This window comes from Pelodiscus sinensis, chromosome 1, assembly GCF_052426305.1.
Source record: "Pelodiscus sinensis isolate ZL-2025 chromosome 1, ASM5242630v1, whole genome shotgun sequence".
Taxonomy (NCBI): domain Eukaryota; kingdom Metazoa; phylum Chordata; order Testudines; family Trionychidae; genus Pelodiscus; species Pelodiscus sinensis.
Genome location: NC_143052.1, coordinates 351,478,913 through 351,502,329, shown reverse-complemented (window position 1 = coordinate 351,502,329; position 23,417 = coordinate 351,478,913). Strand labels below are relative to the sequence as shown.

General features: G+C 46.3%; 1 protein-coding gene and 1 pseudogene across 1 annotated transcript; one reads left to right on the top strand and one right to left on the bottom strand.

The window, feature by feature from the left end:
- Nucleotides 1-9,619: 9,619 nt before the first annotated feature.
- Nucleotides 9,620-10,576, top strand: LOC102445448 (olfactory receptor 52P1-like). The gene has a single exon (XM_006110240.3). It carries the CDS (start codon nt 9,620-9,622, stop codon nt 10,574-10,576), a length of 957 nt encoding a protein of 318 aa, XP_006110302.3.
- Nucleotides 10,577-16,555: 5,979 nt separating this feature from the next.
- LOC149526028 (olfactory receptor 52P1-like) lies at nt 16,556-17,464 on the bottom strand (annotated as a pseudogene).
- Nucleotides 17,465-23,417: the final 5,953 nt, after the last annotated feature.

Sequence of the window (23,417 nt, the reverse complement as noted above, 5' to 3'; positions counted from 1 at the left end):
TTTAAATAAATTTAAATGGCTGCCACGCTGAGCCGATCAGCTGTTTGTTGGCTCAGCATGGTAGTATGGATGCTCCGCGGTCGACATCAAAGGCATTTGTTGACCTCCCAGGTAAACCTCATCCCAGGAGGCATAACTGGGAGGTCGACAAAGGGTTTTGATGTCGACCACGGAGCGTCCAGACTAGCATGCTGAGCTGACAAACAGCTGATCAGCTCAATGCGGCAGCCATTTACATTTAAATGAAGCGGCGATTATTTAAATCGCCGCTTCATTTTCATATGCCAGATAGCCTAATCTACATGCCTCTGTCGCCAGAGGCATGTTGTCTAGACATACCCACAGTGACTTTGTGAATTATTCCACTGTTGAAAACGTGAGGGGCAGTTTGTGGATTGCCAATATCTACAAGGAGTGCCGGATTTATGCACAAGCTAAGTAAGGGATAGTTTAGGGCCTCAAATTAGGAGGGGGCTCTAAATACAAAACAATGACTAGTTTATAGTTGCATCCTTACCTAAGTACTAGTATATATGTAACTGTAAAATTGTATTATTCCTATTTTCATTGTCCTTTCTGTTAGAACAATACAGGCGGCCCCTGACTTGTGACGCTATTAGTTCCCAGGGAAGAGTCGCAAGTTGGGGGCGTTGTAACTCAAACCCTCAGTGATGATAGGCACTGTGCGCTGTCATAAATGTGAGCCGAGGATGTAAGTGGGTTTTTTTGGCCCCTTCTGCACTTACAAAATTGGTTGTAAGTGGGGGAGGGGAGGTTGTAACTTGGGCGGGCGGAAGTTGGGAGTTTCCTGTACACATTTTCGGGTAATGCGAGGAGTGCTTAAATGTGACATAGATTAGGGCCGTGGTCCCCAACACGGTGCCCGCGGGGGCATTTGTCTGCGCCCGCCAAGTGCTCAGGGCTGGCCTGGCCCCGGGCGTGTGGCGCACGGTGAGCGCCGGCCCCGGGGGCGCCACGGATTCACCCCCCGCAGCGCATGGGGGAGGGAGGGGAGAGAGAGCGCCGGCCCCGGGCTCGTGGCGCTTGGGGGAGGGAGGGGGGAGAGAGCGCTGGCCCCCGGAATGCGGCTATGGGGGGGGCCCGGCCCCCCCCCCCGGGTGCCCGGCAACCCCAAATGGTTGGGGACCACTGGCTTAGGGCCTCAGCATGTCTCGATCCAGCTCTGTCCACAAGCTCCTGCAAGCATCTCACAAGCCCCACAGAGCAGCAGCAGAGCCCATAGAGCTTAGAAGACAGCATGTGAAAACTCAGAAGCATCTGGTACTGTTCACTGAGAGACCGGTGACTGGGCTAGATGGACTCTGATCTGATCCTCTTGGGCATGCAAGTGAACATTGGTAAAACCCTTGGAAGGTGGAAAATGTTCTCTGGGCGGGGGTAAGTTGTCCATAAGCAGTTGCAGTCCTTATGCCCCTGAGACCAATTTGCATCAGTGCCTTAGAGGTGAACAGCTGAAAATAGCATCACCAGCCCTGTGGGACCCTAAGTGTGTCTCGGAGGAAAACAGTATCAACCTCTCCTACAAATCCTATTCAATAATTAAAGTGAATATCTGGTGGGAACAGTTAAATACCCAAACAAAAGCTAATAAAAGGAGAAACATTCATAACTGCAGATTCTTGGTGGAGCTGAGGGAAGTGTCTCTGAGTTTCATCTAATCTGGGAGACAACAGGGACGATACGGGGGGATCATTAAGGTTGCACAGAGAGGGTCAGACATGTAAGATTCATGCACTGTTTCACAGGGCTCTGCCTTCCTGTCGCAGAAAGGAGATTTCCTCTCTCAGCCAAGTGGGATTTCGGTGAGTTGCCCCTTTCTGCAATAAAGCCAGTGTTAGGCACTTAAGAGGGTCTCCTGGGCGTCTGGGCAGGAATTCACCATCAAGACAAGTGGAAATGTTTAGTATTACCAGAAAGACCAAGGGAGTTACCTGGTGAAATTGGAACTACACATATTTTGGAAAGAGTTTAGAGAAGAGTCATGAGAGATTAGCGCTTTCTATAGATCAGTGGTCACCAAGCCGTAGATCTGGATCTCCTGGTAGATCCTGGAGCCTTTGACAGGGGATCCTGACAGGTTTGGCCAGGAGGCTGTCAAGTACCGGCACTTCATCTGCTCCTCTAAACATTGCCGTGCTGCTTCTGCCCCTCATCTTGGAGCTGCCCCCCAGCCCTGGGAGCCTCTTGTTCGCTCTGCAGGCCACAGGAAGAAGGGGGGTGCTGATGTCAGCATGCCCCTCCTTCCACCCTGTACCACATCTCCACAGAACAGAGATGGGGCAGGGATGAAGAGAGTTTGCTGGCTGCTTTTGGGAGGAGTGCATGGCCAAGGGATGGGTGAGCCTGCCTTAGTCCCCGGCACCACCACCCGGAAGCAACATGTGGTAAGCAGTGCCCAGCTGCAGCCTGCATTCCAAACTCCTGCCCCAGTCCTGAACCCCTCCTGCACCCCAAACCTCTGCCTTAGCCCTGAGTCCCCCTGCGTTCAAACTCCCTCCCAGAGCCTGCCCCCTGACCCTCCTCCTGCACCTCAACTCCCTGTGCCAGGTTCAGCTCAGAGCCCTTTCCACACTTCAAATCCTTTAACCCAAGATCAGAGTCTGCATCCTCCTCCCCGGCACCCAGCCCTCTGCCCCCAGCCTGATAAACGTTAGTGAGGATGGGGGAGGGAGGGAGGGAGGGTGGAGTGAGAAGGGATGGGAAGGAGGCGGGACACGGGTGTTTGGGTTTGAGGTGGATCCTGGATTGCATTTTAAATTCAAAACATGATCTCATGCTTAAAAAGGTGGGAGGCCGCGGCTATAGGTGAACCTGGAGTTATGAGTCTCACAGCCTGGAGCTGAAAGTTAAACACTAACGGTGAGTCTGGTTCCACTGAGATCTATGGCAAAACTCCCAAAGCGGCTAGTATTTCACCTTAACTCCATATGCAGGGCCTGAAATCACTGGCCTGATTTCAGAAGTTTCTAGTGCAGGGGTGGGCAAATTCCAGCCCCCGGGCTGGATCCGGTCTGCGGGGTTAGTCCCCGGCGGGACCCCACCTCTATGTGTACCTGCGCTTCTCTAATCTGATCCACTCAGGCACGTAAGTGAACATTGGTAAAACCCTTAGAAGGTGGACTTGGGAATTGGGAAGCTCCCATTGGCGGGGAATGGCGATCCGTGGCCAACGATCATCTGTGGCCAATGATCATCCGTGGTCATCTGATTCCTGCAGAAGCACAGGTAAACATAGCAGTGGCAGCCCACCTTGGTGGGCTGCTATTTTTTTTTATTGCCCACCCCTGTTCTAGTGACTAGCTAGAATCGTCCTCTAGCCTCTAAGGATGGGTGAGCTCATTTGAATGAAAGAAGAGGGGAGAGTTGCTGAAATCTCCACCTCCCAGGTCTAGAGGCTCACAATGAAGCAGATAGTGATAGAGATGTAGCCGTGTTAGTCTGGGGTAGTTGAAGCAAAATGCAGGACAATGTAGCACTTTAAAGACTAACAAGATGGTTTATTAGATGATGAGCTTTCGTGGGCCAGACCCACTTCCTCAGATCAAATAGTGGAAGAAAATAGTCACAACCATATATACCAAAGGATACAATTAAAAAAAATGAACACATATGAAAAGGACAAATCACATTTCAGAACAGGAGGGGGATGCGGGGGGGGGGGAGAAAGGAAGGTAAGTGTCTGTGAATTAATGATATTAGAGGTGGGGAGAGTGGGATGTCTGTGAGCTAATGGTATTAGAGGTGATAATTGGGGAAGCTATCTTGGTATGAATGAAGCAGATAGAAATCTTTGTTAAGGGAGAGCGGGGTCTGCATCTCTAAAGCATGTTTCTGGCTTATTAGAAAATGGGAGATGTTAAGTCTCACTGGTGGAGGAGGACCTATAGTAATTCATATTAAAATTAAAATGTGTATTTTAGATCAAGGTGGCCTGCTGAAGAGTTTAAAACATGTCCAATCATTTAAGGCTAAAAATGTATATTCAGATTGTGCCTCTCAAACTTATTTGCACACATTTTTAGTGATCTGATTTTATAATCTTCAGCAACAGTCTATTTTAATATGTGCTTTACTAAGGGAAGTTCTTTGGACAATCATGTTCTGAGTAAACATGACAGTAATGCCCAACTGCTTTTGTCAGTGAATTCAGAACCAGACAATATACCCCTGGCACTTGGCAACTACCTGGTGAAGGCTTCATCACCATGACAATGGCTCTTCAATATTTTCACTGTCATGCTAATAGCTCTGGAAGGATTATTCATTGCTAAATTACTAGCTCCCCTGTGGAGGAAGACACAACAGGCTGCAAAAGGGAGCCTGAAGGAAGAGTCCGATTAGAGCAGTGGCCTTCAACCTTTTTAATCACAAAATCACTTTTTGAATTTAAGTGCAATGTAAGTTCTACCTCAAACCCAAATACCCCTGCCTCACTTCCTTCATGTCCCTTCTCTGAGGCCCTGTCCCTGCTTACTCCATCCTCCCTCCCCCCCGCCCCATTCTCTCTCCCTTTCACCAGGCTGGGACAGAGAGTTGGGGTGCAGGCTCTGGTCTTGGGCTAAAGAATTTGGAGTGTGAGAAGGGCCCTGAGATGAGCCCAGGTCAGGGAGTTGGGGTGCAGGAGAGGGTTCAGGGTACAGGCTCTGGGAGGGAGTTTGGGTTCAGGGGGCTCAGGGCTGGGTCACGGGCTTGGGGTGCAGGAGGGGGTTCATGACAGGAGCAGTGGTTCAGAGGTGGTTCCAGCTGGACACTGCTTATCTCCGGTGGCTCCTAGGTGGTGGTGCAGGGGGGCTAAGGCAGACTCACCCATGCCCTGGCCCTGCACCACTCTCAAAAACAGCCAGCAAATCCTTCCCTCCCAGGGCCTGTTGTACCCCTTCCATTCTGTGGAGAGAGAATACAGGATGGGAGGGGGGCACCCTGACAGCAGTGCCCCCTCCTCTCCCTTCCCTGCTCTGCACTGCACTCAGGAGGCTGTTTGGGGGAGGGGAGGGGCGAGCTTCAAAGGAGATGCATAGCAGTGGGGGGAGGGGCAGTTGAAGTGCTGGGCTTGACAATAGCCTTTTGGCCAAACCAGTCAGGATCACCGGCCAGAGGCTCCAAGATCTACCAGTCAATCCCGATCGACGGGTTGGTGACCACTGGATTAGAGTTAGGAAGAAGTGAGGATTGGGCTCTAAGACCTGGTGGAGGCAGGGCCTTCCTTTGCCTCTTATACCACTGCCTGTGCGGGAGGGGCTCCATGGGACTGTGGGAGGGAGTGGAGTAGTGTGGCACCACTGTTGTTAGTGACTTGTGGGACATTTCTGGGGGTGGGTCTTTGGGGGGTTTGGTGCTGTTAAGGCTGTATCTCCCATCAGCGGTTGCACTGTCTGTAGCCAGACAGGAACCCCCCCTTGTAACATCAATTTTTGCTTGCTTGGAGCATCCAGGGCACACAGAGCAGAAGGCCCAGGCTGTGTGACCGTGAATGGCTGTAAACAGAGATACGCCAATTGCTGACCAAGAGGCTGCCAAGGAGTGCCCTTGACTCAAACCCATATTGATACGAACACACATCCATCCGCGGGGGGAGGAATCTCTCGCCCAGTAAAAAAATGTCTAGTACTCACAATTTAGGTATCTCTCCTGCAAGTGTAAATTAAGTTGAAACTTGCTTGTAAGAACTGGCGCCACAAAACGGACCAGTACAATTCGGCATCTTAGATAAGAAAGAGGATACGGGCCCCCAGGGGTATAAAGATGGGTCCAGCAGCATATTTTCTCTGAGTGTCAATCTACCATCTATCTGCTTGTCAGGTTAGGTGTTTAATCTCCTGAGGTTCCAGAGGGGACGCCCACCTTGTAATCGTCTTTCCTAGGAATTGAGAGACTGGCCCTGGCCTGACACGTTGGAGTCAAGAGGCACAGAAAGGGGTAAAAATTGTACCTGGATGTGGTCCTTTGCTTAAGTATATATATACATAGTGTTAGAGCTCTTTAAAGATTAAGCTGTCACTTGGTACCATTATTTCTATCTTTACCTTTTTCCTGTGATCATTTTTAAGACCTATATATATATATTTGCTAGCATTTAAGAAATAGAGCATTAGCCATTGTAACCATATGCTTTTATAAGTCTTTTAATAAACCTGTAACTGTTTAAGCTTTAACCTGACTCCTCCAGTTGCTGTAACAGAACCAAGCACAATTTAAAAGAACTTCAGCCAGTCATAAAAGGACAGACATAGGGAGAGCTTGGGCATTTGGATCTGTGTCACTCCCAGGTGACAAGATCCGTTGGGGCACCTTTTCAGCCTTTCCTAGGCTGCCCTCTGCGAAGGAACCCCTGTGTTCTAGCAGCTAAAATCTAAGGTATAATAAGCTCTTCCTATATAACGGGGCGTCTGTTGGCCTGCTGGTTACCCTCTGCGATGGGACCCCGGTCCTAGCAGTAAAGACACAGACGTTAAACCTTTTCTCGGAAACACACACACACACACACACACACTGCCCTGACCGTCGGCTGACACTGTCTGGCTCAACCAAGAGGGAAATCCCTTGCTTAGGACAGCTTGGGCTCATTTTGAAAGGCAGGGTAGCATATTGATCTCATGAGAGGCATGTGGCCAGGTCACATAATTCTGTACTCCATCTTGGGGCACCTGTACTTTCCTCTAAAATGAAACGTTCCCGCCATAGGTGGAAACACTAGAAGGCAGCAGTGATCTCGTCAGTGTCTCTTCACTCTCCACCTGAAGGGGAAAAAACCCTGTGTCTGCAAACCTGAGAAACCCAAGCTGCAAAGCAAATGCAGCTTCTGTCATGAGAATCCACCAGATGGCTTGTAGCATCAAGCAGGGTGAGAAAATGCTACTTTATGGTCCATCTAACTAATGAGTTAAGCTTTGTTTGCATTTTTGTTTATCCGCTAGGCAATCTACTTGGATCTGTTTGCTATCCCTTTTAATCATATAACATCTATCTGTTGTAATTAATGAACTTGTTTTGTGTTTTAATCTAAGCCCAGTATGCCCTGTTGGGGAGAAACATCAGCTTGGTTACCACGTGCGTGCATTTTACTCCCCACATTGAGGAAAGGGAACAATGGGAAATAAATTCATATGGGTTGGAGTATAGGCCAGCAAAGAACAGTACAACTCTGTGGTCCTAGGCTAGGGAGCTGGTGGTTATTATGGTTGGTTCATGCAGTGGCTGGTTGGTGAGCCTGCATGTAAGTGCAGCTGTTTATGTCCCTGCTTATGGGAATGCTTGTGGAGGTGTAGGACTGGGACAGGTCTGCAGCTTCTCCTAGATGCACATTGAAAGACTGAGCCCAGACAGGTGAGTGAGAGGGCTCAGTTTAAACCAATTTTGAGGTATCACCCTGGAGGAACCCCATCACAATTTGCTCGTCAGCTGCTTCAGACTCCCACAATACTCTGCTCTCCTTCTCCCAACCGCACATTGGTCACCAGCATCTCTACCCAGTCATCTCTTGCTCCCACAATTTCCAAGCCACTTCACACTCCCCACAGCTCTTCCCCTACTTGGGGGGAGATGCCTCCATGACACCTGCTCCTTGATGAGGGGTAATCAGTGACTTCGTGTCTCGTCAGTGCAAAATCTCACACATGAGTGACAAATTCCAAGTCAGGTACCTGTGCAGCTTCTCTTGTTACACTCAAATACTCCGAATGGTCCTTCAGTGACTACTACACAGGAGGAGCTGGTAAGCTAAGAATTATGGACACTATAGAATGAGAGCAGGGAACTCTGGGATGTATCAGGTCCTAGATCAACACAGTGTCCATGTGAAGGAGAAACTGGACTGTGCTTGAAACTGTGGGCCACTGGGATACAGACATTAAACCACGGATGCTCTGGGATCATTTGCTAGCCAGCTCTATTAGTCATTAATGGTGAGGGTTGTACACACATTCTTCAGTGTGGATATTTCATGGAGTCAAGTCCTTATTTTTCACCTACAATAATTTCTCGCCAGAGGGCTCAATTCAAATGTCATAGGCAGAAAAAATGTGATCCATTTCCTGAGCCATAAGGTTTCAGGTAAAATGCATCTAGCTGACATTTCCATAGATACCCAGGTCAAAAGGGACCATTGTGATCATATTGTCCGACGTCCTGTATAACATGCTACAGAATTTCCCCAATGTTATTCCTAGAGCAGATATTTCATCCAACCTTGATTTCAAATTCTCAGTGGTAGACAATCCACTAACACCCTTAGTATATTTTTCCTGTGGTTACTCTCAAGCCATGTCTACACTATTTTGACATAACTAAATTGGATTTAAGAACTCCCAATTTCACAAATTCATGTCCTCACTATGGGGATGCATCAAACTTAGTCTGAGGAAGGCTCCATTAATATGGACACACTACCTCAGACTTAGAGACCCAGAAAGTACTTTGGGGAGATGCGGGAGGCCTCCCAGAGCACAATAAGTTTGAATTAGTGGCACCAGAGCTTCCACATTACCGTTATTTCTAAATTAGTATTTCAGAATTGTGAAAAGCAGGAGTACAGAGTTCGAATTCCGTCGCCTGTTATTTAAAAATAACTGGCTTAGTTGTGTGGATGCATCACTTATAAATTTGAACTTGGGGAGTTATTCCAGAATAAGTTTTTCCATTCAAAGGGTGTATACATTGCAATTAATAACATGGAGATAATAACATTCATTACACCCATTCATCTGGCATGGTTAGTTCGCTCTGTGGAATTCTCTGGATTTTCATAGAATCGTAGAGTTGGAAGAGTCCTTGGGAGTCATCAAGTCCAGCTTCCTTCCCAAAGCAGGACCAAATCCAGCTAAATCATCCCAGCCAGGGCTTGGTAAAGCTGGGACTTCAAAACCTCTAGGGATGGAGATTCCACCACCTCCCTAGGGAACCCATCCCAGTGCTTCCCCACCCTCCTAGGGAAATAGTTTTTCCTAATGTCCAACCTAGACTATCCCACTGCAACATGAGACCATTACTCCTCATTTTGCCATCCATCACTACTGAGAACAGCCCCTCTCCATCCACTTTGGAATCTCCCTTCAGGAAGTTGAAGGCTGCTATTAAATCCCCCCTCACTCTTCTCTTCTGCTGACTAAATAAGCCCAAATCCCTCAGCCTGTCTTCGTGGATCATGTGTTCCAGCCCCCTCATCATTTTGGTTGTCTTCCGCTGGACACTCTCCAATGCGTCCACATCCTTTACATAGTGGGGGGCCCAGAACTGTACACAACATTCCAGATGTGGCCATACCAGAGCCAAATAAAGGGGAATAATCACTTCTCTGGATAGGCTGGCAATGCTTATCCTAATGCAACCTAATATGCCATTAGCCTTCTTGGCTACGAGGGCATATTGTTGACTTATATCCAGTTTACCATCCACTGTAATTCCACTTCACTAGGATGTAAATAATCTAGCCCTATCTGTAACTGTTTACACATCACTGCTCATCCTCCTTTCTAGATTGTTAATAATTCTACAATTTTCATTGTAATATTTTCTATCAAGTGTTTAAAGGCTCTCACTATGATTTTCATCCTTCACAGGCACCTTCAATGTTTTGGAGTCTGTTCAATGCATCAACTACCTCATGGAAGCATCGAACCTCACTGCCTCTACCCCTTCAACATTCATCCTTATGGGAATCACCGGACTGGAAGCTGCCCACATCTTGATTTCCATCCCTTTCTCTGTGTCCTACATTATTGGCCTGCTGGGAAATGTCGCCATTCTGCTGGGTGTTGGCAAAGAGCAGACCCTGCACCAGCCGATGTACCTGCTGATCTGCATGCTGGCCCTCACAGACATCGTCACGTCTACCTCCGTCGTGCCAAAGGCCCTGTGTATATTTTGGTTCAATTTGAAAGACATTACTCTGGTTGGCTGCCTCACCCAGATGTTCTTCCTTCATGCAGTTTCTGTGATGCAATCAGCCATTCTTGTGACTATGGCCTTCGATCGCTATGTGGCCATATGCAACCCCCTGAGATACGTCACCATCCTCACCAACGCACGCATCGCGAAGCTGGGGCTATTAGGTTTGATAAGAGCTACCCTCCTTGTTCTACCCGTGTCCGTGCTTCTGAGCAGGCAGCCATTCTGTGCCAGCCACACTATCTCCCACACGTACTGTGACCACATGGCTGTGGCGAAGCTTTCCTGTGGGGACATCACTGTCAACAGGATGTACGGCTTGGTGGCGGTGTTTGTTGTCTTAGGGTTAGATGTGATGCTCGTTGCCTTGTCCTATGGTCTGATTGCCAGGGCCATCCTCAGAATCTCCTCTAAGAAAGCCCACCAGAAAGCCCTCAACACCTGCACTGCCCACATCTGTGTGATGCTGATATCTTGTAGTCTCTTCCTCTTTTCCACAATTACACACCGGTTTGGTCAGGACATTGCTCCGTATGTTCACATCATCTTGGCCAACCTCCATTTCCTCCTTCCCCCCATGCTCAACCCCATCATTTATGGGGTCAAAACCAAAGAGCTTCGTGATGGAATTGGGAAATACACCTGCAGAAGTTGGTCACTGAGGGGTCACTGACTGTGTGATTCGTTAAGTAATGGTGATCTACCCCAGTTTGGCTGAGTTCAATGCTGTGGAATTTCATAGTCTGAGACGTTCTCACACCTAATAATTCATGCCTCCATCTCCAAGCATGGGTCTCTCTGTTGTTGGATTCCCTGTCCCTCATCATAACTTGATTGCTTTCAGTGTAACCTTTCAGACCCCATCCCCTACACCTTATGAATCAGCTTTTCCATGACTTCCACACCAAGAGAAATACTGCAGCTTTCTGAGATAAGATGGCCTTCCATTAGTCCATGTGTGAACATGGTTCTCCATCAGTTTGATGAACTAAAGCCAAGCTTTCAGATAACCAATGCAAAAGAAAGAAACAATAGGGCTGAACTTCTTTAATGTTATGTGTAATGATCCTTTATCTAAAATATACTTGGGATTCTCATGTCTAATACTGCAGGAAGCTTGGGGGGTAAAACCAAAAATTGTCATTGGAAAGTGTTACTAGAGCAAAACTGAAGACATTCCACTAGAATTCACAGGTGAGACTTGTGAAATGGTATGCTTTTGAGAGCTGAACTGCGTTACCCTGGTTTTGGGAGAACAGAGTGTCCGAGAATGTGATCAAGCAATCAAGCACTCGGCCCATTATGAATTAATAAAATGAATGCCACATAATAAAGGTTTCATTGGAAAGCAGCATTTTAGAAGAAAAATCAAAATCTAGCTTACAGATTCTGTCAATCACAATGGGAGGAGGGGCAGACAAAGAACTACACGAGAATGAAAGAAAATAAATTAATTAAAACCTTCTGGCTACTTCTACACTGAAGACTTCTTGCGCAAGAACTGTTTTGCGCAAGAGCGCATCCACACTGCCATGTGCTTTTGCTCAAGAGTGTCCATGACATTGTGGATGCTTTCTTGCACAAGAAAGCTCTGATAGCCATTTTACCAATGGGGGTTTCTTGCTCAAGAAACTCCTGTTACCCATCTACACTGCCTTCTTGTGCAAGAGCTCTTGCGCAAGAGGGCTTATTCCTTGTGGGGAGAGGAATAACTCTTGCGCAAGAAGCCCTCCCTTCTGATGATCAACTGTGAATTTACTTGCACAAGAACACGTGTGCAGTGTTGACGCTCAACAAGTTTTTGTGCAAGAACAGCCAATCATCGATTCCAGTCCCTGCCCTCATGGCAGGACCAAATACTGTCTAGACCATCCCTGATAGACATGTATCTAGCCTACTCTTAAATATCTCCACAGATGAAGATTCCACAACCTCCCTGGGCAATTTATTCCAGTGTTTGACTACCCTGACAGTTAGGAACTTTTTCCTAATGTCCAACCTAAACTTCCCTTGCTGCAGTTTAAGCCCATTGCTTCTTGTTCTATCCTCAGAGGCCAAGATGAACAAGTTTTCTCTCTTCTCCTTATGACACCCTTTTAGATATCTGAAAACTGCTATCATGTCCCCCTTCAATCTTCTCTTTTCTAAACTAAACAAACCTAATTCCTTCAGCCTTTCCTCATAGGTCATGTTCTCTAGCCCTTTAATCATTCTCGTTGCTCTTCTCTGGACCCTCTCCAATTTCTCCACAACTTTCTTGAAATGCAGTGCCCAGAACTGAACACAATACTCCAATTGAGGCCTAACCAGAGCAGAGTAGAGCGGAAAAATGACTTCTCGTGTCTTCCTCACAACACACCTATAAATGCATCCCAGAATCATGTTTGCTTTCTTTGCAACATCATCACACTGCTGACTCATATTCAACTTGTGGTCCACTATAACCCCTAGATCCCTTTCTGCCATACTCCTTCCTAGACAGTCACTTCCCATTCTGTATGTTTGAAACTGATTGTTCCTTCCTAAGTGGAGCACTTTGCATTTGTCTATATTAAACTTCATCCTATTTACCTCAGACCATTTCTCCAATTTGAACAGATCATTTTGAATTATGACCCTATTCTCCAGATTAGTCGCAACCCCTCCGAGCTTGGTATCTTCTGTAAACTTAATAAGCGTACTTTCTATACCAATATCTAAATCGTTGATGAAGATATTGAACAGAGCCGGTCCCAAAACAGACCCCTGTGGAACCCCACTTGTTATGCCTTTCCAGCAGGATTGTGAACCATTAATAACTACTCTCTGAGTACGGTTATCCAGCCACTTATGCACTCACCTTATAGTAGACCCATCTAAGTTGTATTTACCTAGTTTATTGATAAGAATATCATGTAAGACCATATCAAACGCCATATTAAAGTCTAGATATACCATATCCACTGCTTCTCCCTTATCCACAAGACTCGTTATCCTATCAAAGAAAGCTATCCGATTGGTTTGACATGATTTGTTCTTTACAAATCCATGCAGGCTTGCTACTTTCCAAGTGTTTACAGATGATTTCCTTAATTACTTACTCCATTATCTTCCCTGGCACAGAAGTTAACTGGTCTGTAGTTTCCTGGGTTGTTCTTATTTCCCATTTTATAGATGGGCACTATATTTACCCTTTTCCAGTCTTCTGGAACCTCTCCTCTCTCCCATGATCTTCCAAAGATGATAGCTAAATGCTCAGATACCTCCTCTATCAGGTCCTTGAGTATTCTAGGATGCATTTAAACAGGCCCTGGTGATTTGCAGGCATCTAACTTTTCTAGGTGATTTTTAACTTGTTCTTTTTGTATTTTACCTTCTAAAACTACCCCTCCCCACTAGCATTCATTATGTTAGGCGTTCCTTCAGACTTCTCGGTGAAGACCAAAACAAAGAAGTCATTGAGCATCTCTGCCATTTCCAAGATTCCTGTTGCTGTTTCTTCCTCCAGAAGTATAAATGCTTCTGATATTAAAGATGCATTAAAACATAGGGAAAATGATGACAGTAGGGATCGCTATGACCTTTGTATTTTGTGGAAGTTAAAATACTAGCTAACACAGTGAAGTTTGGATCAGCGGTCTAAAGCCATCTTGTTTTCCTGACACCCTTTCTCCATAGTGAGTGAGCAACTAGCCACTGAATTTGAATGAAAGTGCCTGTAGATCAGATGACTACGGAAGAGGGACAGTCCACCCCACCCCTAGAAGGCAGTTCTAAGGGTAGTGAGAATCAGCCTCACAAAGGAGGAGATGTGATGTGAAACATTTCTTGGATGCGTATGAAGTTGAGGCATGTGGATATGCACAAACGGGTCGGAAACCCACTGAGGAATAAACCCAAGAAGTTGATTCAAAGGAAGCTCAATGAGTTAACAGGACAAATAAATGCTACTGAAGTATACAGAGCTGTTCATGCAGCAGGAATGATGAGGGGTTTGGAACAGCTGCCATATGAAGAGAGATTAACAAGACTGGGACTTTTCAGCTTAGAAAAGAGGAGACTAATGGGGGGATATGATAGAGGTCTATAAAATCATGACAGGTATGGAGAATGAGGATAAGGAAAAGTTATTTACTTGTTCCCATAACATAAGAACTAGGGGGTCACCAAATGAAATTGATAGCTAGTAGGTTTAAAACAAACAAAAGGAAGTTTTTCTTCATGCAGTGCACAGTCGACCTATGGAACTCCTTGCCAGAGGATGTGGTGAGGACTAGGACTTTGACAGGGTTCAAAAAAGAACTAGATAATTTCATGGAGGTTAGGTCCATCAATATTTATTAGCCAGAATATGTAGAAATGGCTTCCTTAGCCTCTGTTTGTCAGGGGCTGGAAATAGGTGACAGGAGAGAGATCACGTGATAATTCCCTGTTGTGTTCACTCCCTCTGGGGCATCTGGCATGGGCCTCTGTTGGAAGACAGGAGACTGGGCTAGATAGATCTTTGGTCTGACCCAGTATGGCCGTTCTTATGTTCTTGTGTTCTTAAGGCTATTGTGGCTTTTTTCTGTGCTTGCTGATAAGCAACACAACATGTTGGCTACGTCTACACTGGCCCCTTTTCCGGAAGGGGCATGTAAATTTCAGCAGTCGTCGTAGGGAAATCCGCGGGGGATTTAAATATCCCCTGCGGCATTTAAATAAAAATGTCCGCCGCTTTTTTCCGGCTTTTAAAAAAGCCGGAAAAGAGCGTCTACACTGGCCCCGATCCTCCGGAAAAAGTGCCCTTTTCCGGAGGGTCTTATTCCTACTTCAAAGGTGGAAGTAGGAAGTAGGAATAAGACCCTCCGGAAAAGGGCACTTTTTCCGGAGGATCGGGGCCAGTGTAGACGCTCTTTTCCGGCTTTTTTAAAAGCCGGAAAAAAGCGGCGGACATTTTTATTTAAATGCCGTGGGGGATATTTAAATCCCCCGCGGATTTCCCTACGATGACTGCTGAAATTTACATGCCCCTTCCGGAAAAGGGGCCAGTGTAGACGTAGCCGTTGTGAGAAACCAGTACTTCCAGATCCAAAGGACATATGTGAGCATGGTGTTGACAAGATAGAAAGGAGCATCACCTTGGGATACGATCCCACTTTTGAACAACACTGTGGCTACGGCTACACTGCCATTTTTTTGCAGAAAGGGATATGCAAATCATGCTCGCATTTGCATATCTTCTTCCCATTCTTTTTGCAGAAGAGGTTTTGCCAATAAAAAGCCCCATGTAGACAGGGCTATTTGTAGGGAAAAAAGTCTTTCCCAAGATCCCTTATTCCTCAAAAATCGAAGTTTACAGCAGAAAATGAATTAATAAAATGGGGTGGGGGGTGCAGCAGTCAGAGCAGGACCTTGGGAATGTGGGGGGCTCAGGCAGGAGGATGGAGGGGATGGGGATGCAGGAGTAAAGGTGGGGGTGTGGAGGAGGGTTTCAGGACAGGGGCCTCAGGACGTGGGGAGTGTGAGAGTGAGGGTTGGGGGTTGACAAAGGGCTGAGGGCCCTACTGAACTGTTGTCGCACCGATCTCAATGCAAGGGGACAGGTCTGGATCCACAGCCTGTTCCCCACACGCCCTCAGGCACTAGCTGTCAGGACCCTTCTCCCCTGCATCTGCTTTCCCATTAGGTTCATGCCCCCCTCATTATGAGTCCAGCCTTCCAGGCCCTGTTGTCTGGTGACATCTCCCTGTGCTGAGCCCTTTGCCCAGGACCCCACCTTGCAGCATCCAGCTGCTCATTGTGCTCAGCTGCTGTGCTGCTTCTGGCATGTCCAGCATCCCCTATGCTGGCTCGCTCCCTGCAGTAGCTAAAACCTTCTCCTGTTGGTCTCTATGGTCCCAACTCCCATTTCTGCTCTGCTCCGGCTGCAGCTCCCCAGCTCTGCCTCAGCACAGAAACTTTGCCTTCAGCCCAGCCCTGGCCCTCTATGTCTCCCACCCAGCTCGGCTTTCTGGCCTGCTTCTCTGGCATTAATCCTGGGTTTGGAAGAGACCTCAGGAGCTCATTGAGTCCTAAAATTAGGACTAACCCCAACTAAATCATCCCAGCCAGGGCTTTGTCAAGCCAGGTCTTAAAAGCCTCTAGGGATGGAGATTCCACCACCTCCCTTGGGAACCCATCCCAGTGCTTCTCCAGCCTCCTGGCAAAATAGATTTTCCTAATATCCAACCTAGACCTCCCCACTGCAACTTGAGACCATTGCTCCTCGTTCTGTCATCTGTCACCACTGAGGTCAGCCTCTCTCCAGCTTCTTTGGAACTCCTCTTCAGGTAGGTAGAGGTTGCTATCAAATCCCCCTTCACTCTTCTCTTCTGTAGACTAAATAAGCCCAAATCCCTCAGCCTGTCTTCGTGGGTCATGTGTTCCAGCCCCCTCATCATTTTTTGCCTTCCGCTGGACTCTTTCCAATGTGTCCACATCTTTTCTGTAATGGGGGCCCAGAATTGGACACAGCACTCTAGAAGACGCCTCATCCATGCTGAATAAAGGGGAACAATCACTTCTCTGAGCTCAGCCAAACCTGGAGAAAGTTCCCTTGATTCACAAGGAAGTCTCCTTTCCCTCTCTGGTCACACAAGTTTAATGTCAGTGGCTCCAGGAGATCATTCTGCAGGTGCATTTGCCCACTTTCTCACAAGAGCTCTTTGGTTTTGACCCCATAAATGATGGGGTCAAACATGGGAGGAAGAAGCAAATAGAGGTTGGCCAAGATGATGTGAACATGGGGAGCGATGCCCTGACCAAACCGGTACGTGAGAGTGGAGAAGAAGAAGGAAGGGTAAGACATCAGAATGACACAGACGTGGGCAGTGCAGGTGTTGAGGGCTTTCTGATGGGCTTTCCTGGAGGAGATCTTGAGGACATCTTTGATGATCAGACCATAAGACAGAGCAATGAGCATGAGGTCTAACCCAATAACTACAAATGCTACCACTAAGCCATATATGCTGTTGACAGTGATGTCTCCACATGACATCTTCGCTACAGCCATGTGGTCACAGTAGGTGTGGGGGATGATAACATTGGCACAAAATGACTGCCTATTCAGGAGCAGGGGCAAGGGAAGAATTAAGACAGTCGGTATTAACAAACCCATTAGCCCAAGCTTAGCTATGAGTGCATTAGTTAGAATGGTGGCATATCTCAGAGGGTTACATATGGCAACGTAGCGATCGAAGGCCATTGCCACAAGGACGGCTGAGTGCATCATAGAGCCTGTATGAAGGAAGAACATCTGGGTGAGGCAGCCAGCCACAGTAATGCCTTGCCAATTGAATCAAAATATACACAGGGCCTTTGGTACGACGGAGGTCGTGGTGCCGATGTCTGTGAGCGCCAGCATGCAGAGCAGCAGGAACATTGGCTTGTGTAGGGGCTGCTCTTTGCTTACAATAAACAGAAGTGTGACATTTCCCAACAAGCCAATAATGTAGATTGCACAGTAAGGGATGGAAATCCAGACATGGGCAGCTTCCAAGCCAGGGATTCCTGTTAGGGTGAACGTTGAAGGGTCAGAGATGCTGAAGTTAAAAATTGCCATGAAGTTGTCAATTGTCAGTCAAGCCCCAAAACTCTCAAGGCACCTGTGAAAGAGAGAAGCACAGCAAGGAGGGCTACACACTTTATAACAAATACTGAGGTAAATATCTCATAATTATTACCAATCTAGAAAAGGTCATGAATAGGGGGGTGTAAAGATTTACAGATGGTACCAAATTATTTAGGTCATAGACAAGCCCTGAGAAATCCTCAGAGGGAGCTAACCAGGCCTGGTGAATGATCAGGAGAATGGCAGGAGAACTTTGATGTCAAAACCTGAAATGTGGATGTCCTACTGGGAAAACTAGAAGTCCCCAAGCACCTTGGAAAGTTTTAATTTAACTGAATTCAGAAAAGTGACTTAGGTGTCATTGGAGAGCTCTGTGTAATCCTGCTTATGGATAAAGCATGGACAAAAATGAAGCAAAGCACTGGGATTCTGGAGGAGTGAGATTGAGGACCATAGAGTAAATATAAGACCATGATAAATGTCAATGTGGCATTCTCCTCTGGACTCTGATGTGTAATACAAGGTACCCTTCTCACACAGGATATTGCAGAAGGAGAAGTGTTCGAGCAAGAGGAACAAGAATTTCCAAGTACCTGGGGAAATGGCAATATAGCGAGTGGTTGAAAAAAGACTGTTACCTTACAAAGGATATGTGTAAGAGGGGATATAAACAAATTCTGTAACCCCTGGTCTATATTAGACCAGGAAGGTTGGCTTAAAGTTCACCATCCAGATATACATAAGCCAAGCTTCCACGGTTTCCCTTACATCTCACAGAATGAAGAGTGTAGGATGATGGGGGGGGACTGCCTTCCATGTTTGATTTGAGAGTCTACACTAAACCTGCTAAATCGAATGCTAGAAGATTGATTTAGCTCTGGAGGTCAATCTTCTCTGGTGTCTCATAACACAAAACCAAGAGGACATTCAATGTAGCTGAAACGTGGCCAATTCAAAATAGATGAACAAATTGTGCTTTTTTCACTCCTCACCTAATTAAAATGAGGAACTCACTGACATAAATGGTAATTGGGGCCATGAGCCAAATAAGAATTAAGTTGAATTTGATCATTTACGTGGATAGTGCGACTAGCTAAATAAATACATAGCCACCTATGTCATGGGAAAGGCCAGTCTCTAGCTGCTAGTCATTAAGATGACACTCTCAAGATGATTAGCTCACCCCCATCCTCTTATTCTGGGTTTCTTACACTTTCTTAGGCAGTACCTGGGGCAGTCACTGTTAGAGAGAGAGAACACTGGAATAGATGGACCATAGGTATAATCCATGATGCAATTCCTAGATTGGAATGCAACCAACTTTCCCTGATGGAAACAGACATTATAATGCTGTGACATGACTTTGTGCTCAACAGAAATGAGCATGAAGGGCACAACAGACTTCATATTTGGGGATAAAGGCATTCTGTATTAACACACAAGCGTAATCAGAGAAATGTCTCAGCATTTTAGGTGCCTGAATATTGATCAAGTCTGCAGATGGTGCAAAGTTTGGGGCATCATAAATAATGAAGAAGATGTGGCCAAAGGAACTGAGGTGATCCTTGGAGAGCCTCAAGAAAAGGTACAGAAGATATTGTATCTCTGTGTTTAGCATAGGCACTGTGTCCAGTTCTGACTTCCATGATTAAAGACGGTTGTTATAACTGAAGGGGGTTCAGAGATGATCACAAGATTGCAATACCCGCCTTATATGAATTCACTGACAACATCCACTCAGTTTGCAGCGGCAGTCAAAAAAAGCAAACAGAATGCTGGGAATCATTAAGAAAGAAAAACACTAGAAAATATCTCATTGCCTTTGTATAAGTCCATGTATTTCCATATCTTGAATATCGTATGCAGATGTGGTCACTACATCTGAAAAAATATACTGGAATTGGAAAAGGTTCCAAAAAAGACAACAAAAATGATTAAGGGATATGGAATGGCTTTAGTTTGAGGAAAGATTAATAAGATTAGGACTTTTCAGCTTGGAAGAGAGATGACTAAGGGGAGCTATAATAGAGGTCTATAAAATCATGACTGGCATCATGGTGTTTATATAGATATATATGATTTTTTTCTCCACTCAAGGACTGCATCTTTTTAAAGTTAGGGTATGTCTACACCAGCCCTCTAGTTCGAGCTAGGGAGACTAATGAGGGCGACCGAAATTGCAAATGAAGCGTGGGATTTAAATATCCTGTGCTTCATTAGCATGTTCCTGGGTGGCTGCCATTTTGGAAATTGACTAGGACGGAAGAACTGCCCGCATCTACACATGGCAGAGAAGGACGATTCTGAAATAAACCCTTTACTTCAAATTACCAGATAAACCTCATGGAATGCTAAATTTTATATGCTATAATCATATCAGTTCCATACATACAAGATGGGAAGCGACTGTCTAGGAAGGAGCATGGTGGAAAGGGATCTAGGGGTCATAGTGGACCACAAGTTGAATATGAGTCAACAGTGTGATGCTGTTGCAAAAAAAGCAAAAAGGATTCTAGGTTGCATCAACAGGTGTGTTGTAAGCAAAACTCGTGAAGTCATTCTGCCGCTCTACTCTGTACTAGTTAGGCCTCAGCTGGAGTACTGTGTCCAGTTCTGGGCGCCACATTTCAAGAAAGATGTGGAGAAATTGGAAAGGGTACAGAGAAGAGCGACAAGAATGATTAAAGGTTTAGAGAACATGACCTATGAAGCCAGGCTTCATGAACTGGGCTTGTTTAGTTTGGAAAAAAGAAGATTAAGGGGGGACATGATAGCGGTTTTCAAATATCTAAAAGGGTGTCACAAGGAGGAAGGAGAAAATTTGTTCCTCTTGGTTTCTGAGGACAGGACAAGGAGTAATGGGCTTAAAGTGCAGCAGGGGAGGTTTAGATTGGACATTAGGAAAAAATTCCTAACTGTCAGGGTGGTCAAATATTGGAATAAATTGCCAAGGGAGGTGGTGGAATCTCCCTCTCTGGAGATATTTAAGAACAGGTTAGATAGACATCTGTCAGGGATGGTGTAGACGGAGCTTGGTCCTGCCTTGAGGGCGGGGGGCTGGACTCAATGACCTCTCGAGGTCCCTTCCAGTCCTATGATTCTATGATTCTATGATATCAAAATGACATCTATATAAAGAATAAGGGGTGCTCCGTCACACAAAGATAAATAGTTCTTTCCACCAGTGAAATGCAGAAGAGAAGAGTGAGGGGGGATTTGAGAGCAGCCTTCAACTTCCTGAAGGGAGGTTCCAAAGAGGATGGAGAAAGGCTGTTCTCAGAAGTGATGGATGGCAGAACAAGGAGCAATGGTCTCAAGTCACAGTGGGAGAGGTCCAGGTTGGATATTAGGAAAAACTATTTCACTATAAGGGTGGTGAAGCACTGGAATGGGTTCCCTAGGTAGTGGGTGGAATCTCCATCCCTAGAGGTTTTTAAGTCTCGGCCTGACAAAGCCTTGGCTGGGTTGATTTAGTTGGGATTGATCCTGCCTTGAGCAGGGGGCTGGACTTGATGACCTCCTGAGGTCTCTTCCAGCTCTATGATTATTTAAATCGCGGCTTCATTTCCCTCTGCCTATCAGCCTCATCTACATGGCTCCATCAACGGAGCCATGTAGTTTAGACATACCCTTTATGTATGGGTTTAAACAAAGACTCTAATTATCTCACCCATTACAAAGATAGCTTCCCCAATTATCACCCCTATGTCATTACCTCACAGACACTAACCTTTCCCCCTCACCCTCACTCTGTTCTAAAATTTGATTTGTCAATTTCACACACGTTCATTTTTTTGATTGTATCACTTTGGTATATATGGTTGTGCTGATTTTCTTCCACATATTGATCTGAGGAAGTAGGTCTGGCCCACGAAAGCTCATCACCTAATAAACCATCTTGTTAGTCTTTAAAGTGCTACATAGTTCTGTCTTTTGTTTCAGATACCTCTGAGGTGTGAGAAAAGTTCACAGTCTGCTCCTTCCATCTCCCAGGTCTCCCTCCCAGACCCTGCCTAGGGTCAGACACCTGCTCTAGTGGTGGGTACACACCCTTAGGATACGTCTAAATTAGGCACTTTGAAATTGCAAATGAAGCTGGGATTTGAATTTCCCATGCTTCATTTGCATAATCATGTTATGGCGCTCTTTCAAAAAAGTGCTGTTTTGAAAGTAAAACCCTGGTCTAGATGCGGAAGGCTTTTTCGAAAGATCCTGTAAACCTCATTTTTTGAGCAGTACCGAATCTTTCAAAAAAGGGTTTTATTTTCAAAAAAATCCCCCTCTAAACTGCCGTTTTTCTATCGAAAAGACCTGTTTCGAAAAGAAACATTGCTGCCATTATGCAAATGAAGCATGGGAAAATTAAATCCCGGCTTCATTTGCAATTTCGAAGTGTCTAATTGACATCCCTTTTTCGAGAAAAGGGATATAGTCTAGACACTCCCCTCGTCTCTAGGCAACAGGGCCCCAGCATCTGCTCTCTCACAAGTTTCCCATCCTGCCCTCTGAGTCCAGCCTTCAAGCCCCTCCTTTCTGGTAACATCTCCATGCTGTGGGCCTTAGGATTGGAGTCCTGCTTGACTCTCCCCAACTGCTCATCACTCACATCACTTGTGGCCCAGGAAGCATACACCATCCTGGCTCTAGCCTTGCAGCTCCCCATTGCAATTATCCTTGCCTCCCTGTTGCTGCAACTTGTTTGTGGTTCCTTTCTCTCAGATCTGTTCTCCTCCAACTTCCCAACTCTGCCTCTGTGCTACTGCTCTGCCTCCAGGCCATCTCTGCCTTCTGGGCGTCTTCTCTACTCCCTCTGGTTCTGGCTGGGGTTGAAGATAAGTGTAGCTCCCTTACTAAAGGGGCCTCTGTTTTATTCTGAAAAGACCCTGTGTGCTACAATCCAGACTACAATTCCCATGAGCCCTTGGGAAAAAACAGGAAGGGAGGACTCTGGGGAGAGAGAGGGCTGCTCTCTCCATGTGCTTGAAGAAAGAGGCCTCGGAGTCTGGGATTCTGCCTTGGAGTTTGGGACCAGAGGGGGAGCCAGGCTGCTGCCAAGGACATTGACCCAGTGCAGGGGCTGTTGGATGCAGCTACAGACTGGGACTAGATGCCTGTTGGAACTGGGAGTTAGCAGGCTGCTCCCTATAGGCACAGCATGAGGCAGTAAGTTTGGGCCTTGTTGGAAAAGTGCAGCCTGGGACAGAGCTGCCGTTTAGCCTGGACCAAATCCCCACTACAGCTGCAACATCAGCGCGCCAATGCAAGCAAGTGTCTGGGACTGAGTCTAAGGGTGTGCACACTCTGGGGTGGGGTCCCTGCTGTCTAGCTATATAAGCTTCAATTATTGATATGTGTTTTGTAAATGCTATTCACTTCTAATTCTGTTAATCCCTGTTTAGTTAAGATAAGTACAGATTGTTTATTTTAAAGTATTCTATTAGATGTCTATGATTTGTAGTTGTTCTGGAATTAGATCCAGATTTATGTTGGAATGAGTATGTTCCTGGAGGCTCTCAAGGCACCAGTGTGTGTACAAGGCCAGCCAGGTGGAGGCACCGCCATTTTACATTAATTGCCAGCAAGGGACTGCAGCAAGGGGGGGATAGGGCTTTCCCCAACTAAACCCCATCACCACTGGGGTGCTCAGGATCTCTTTTGGATTAAAACATCAGGCGCCCAGGCACACCTGTGAGTGTGACCTGTTCCCCAGTAACCCGGGGAGGAAAAAGGGGGTTACATAAGAATGAAAGAATGGCCAGACTGGGTCATACCAAAGGTTCAACTAGCCCAGTGTCCTGTCTTCCAACAGTGGTCAATACCAGATGTCCCAGAGGGAGTGAACAGAACAGGGAATCATTCAAGTGATCCCTCTCCTGTCATCCATTCCCAGCCTCTGACAAACAGAGGCTCCATGAATTTATCTAGTTCTTTTTTTAACCCTGTC

Coding starts and splice junctions, on each gene's coding strand:
- LOC102445448 (XM_006110240.3), top strand. CDS start 9,620: ATGGAAGCATCGAACCTCACTGCCTCTACCCCTTCAACATTCATCCTT.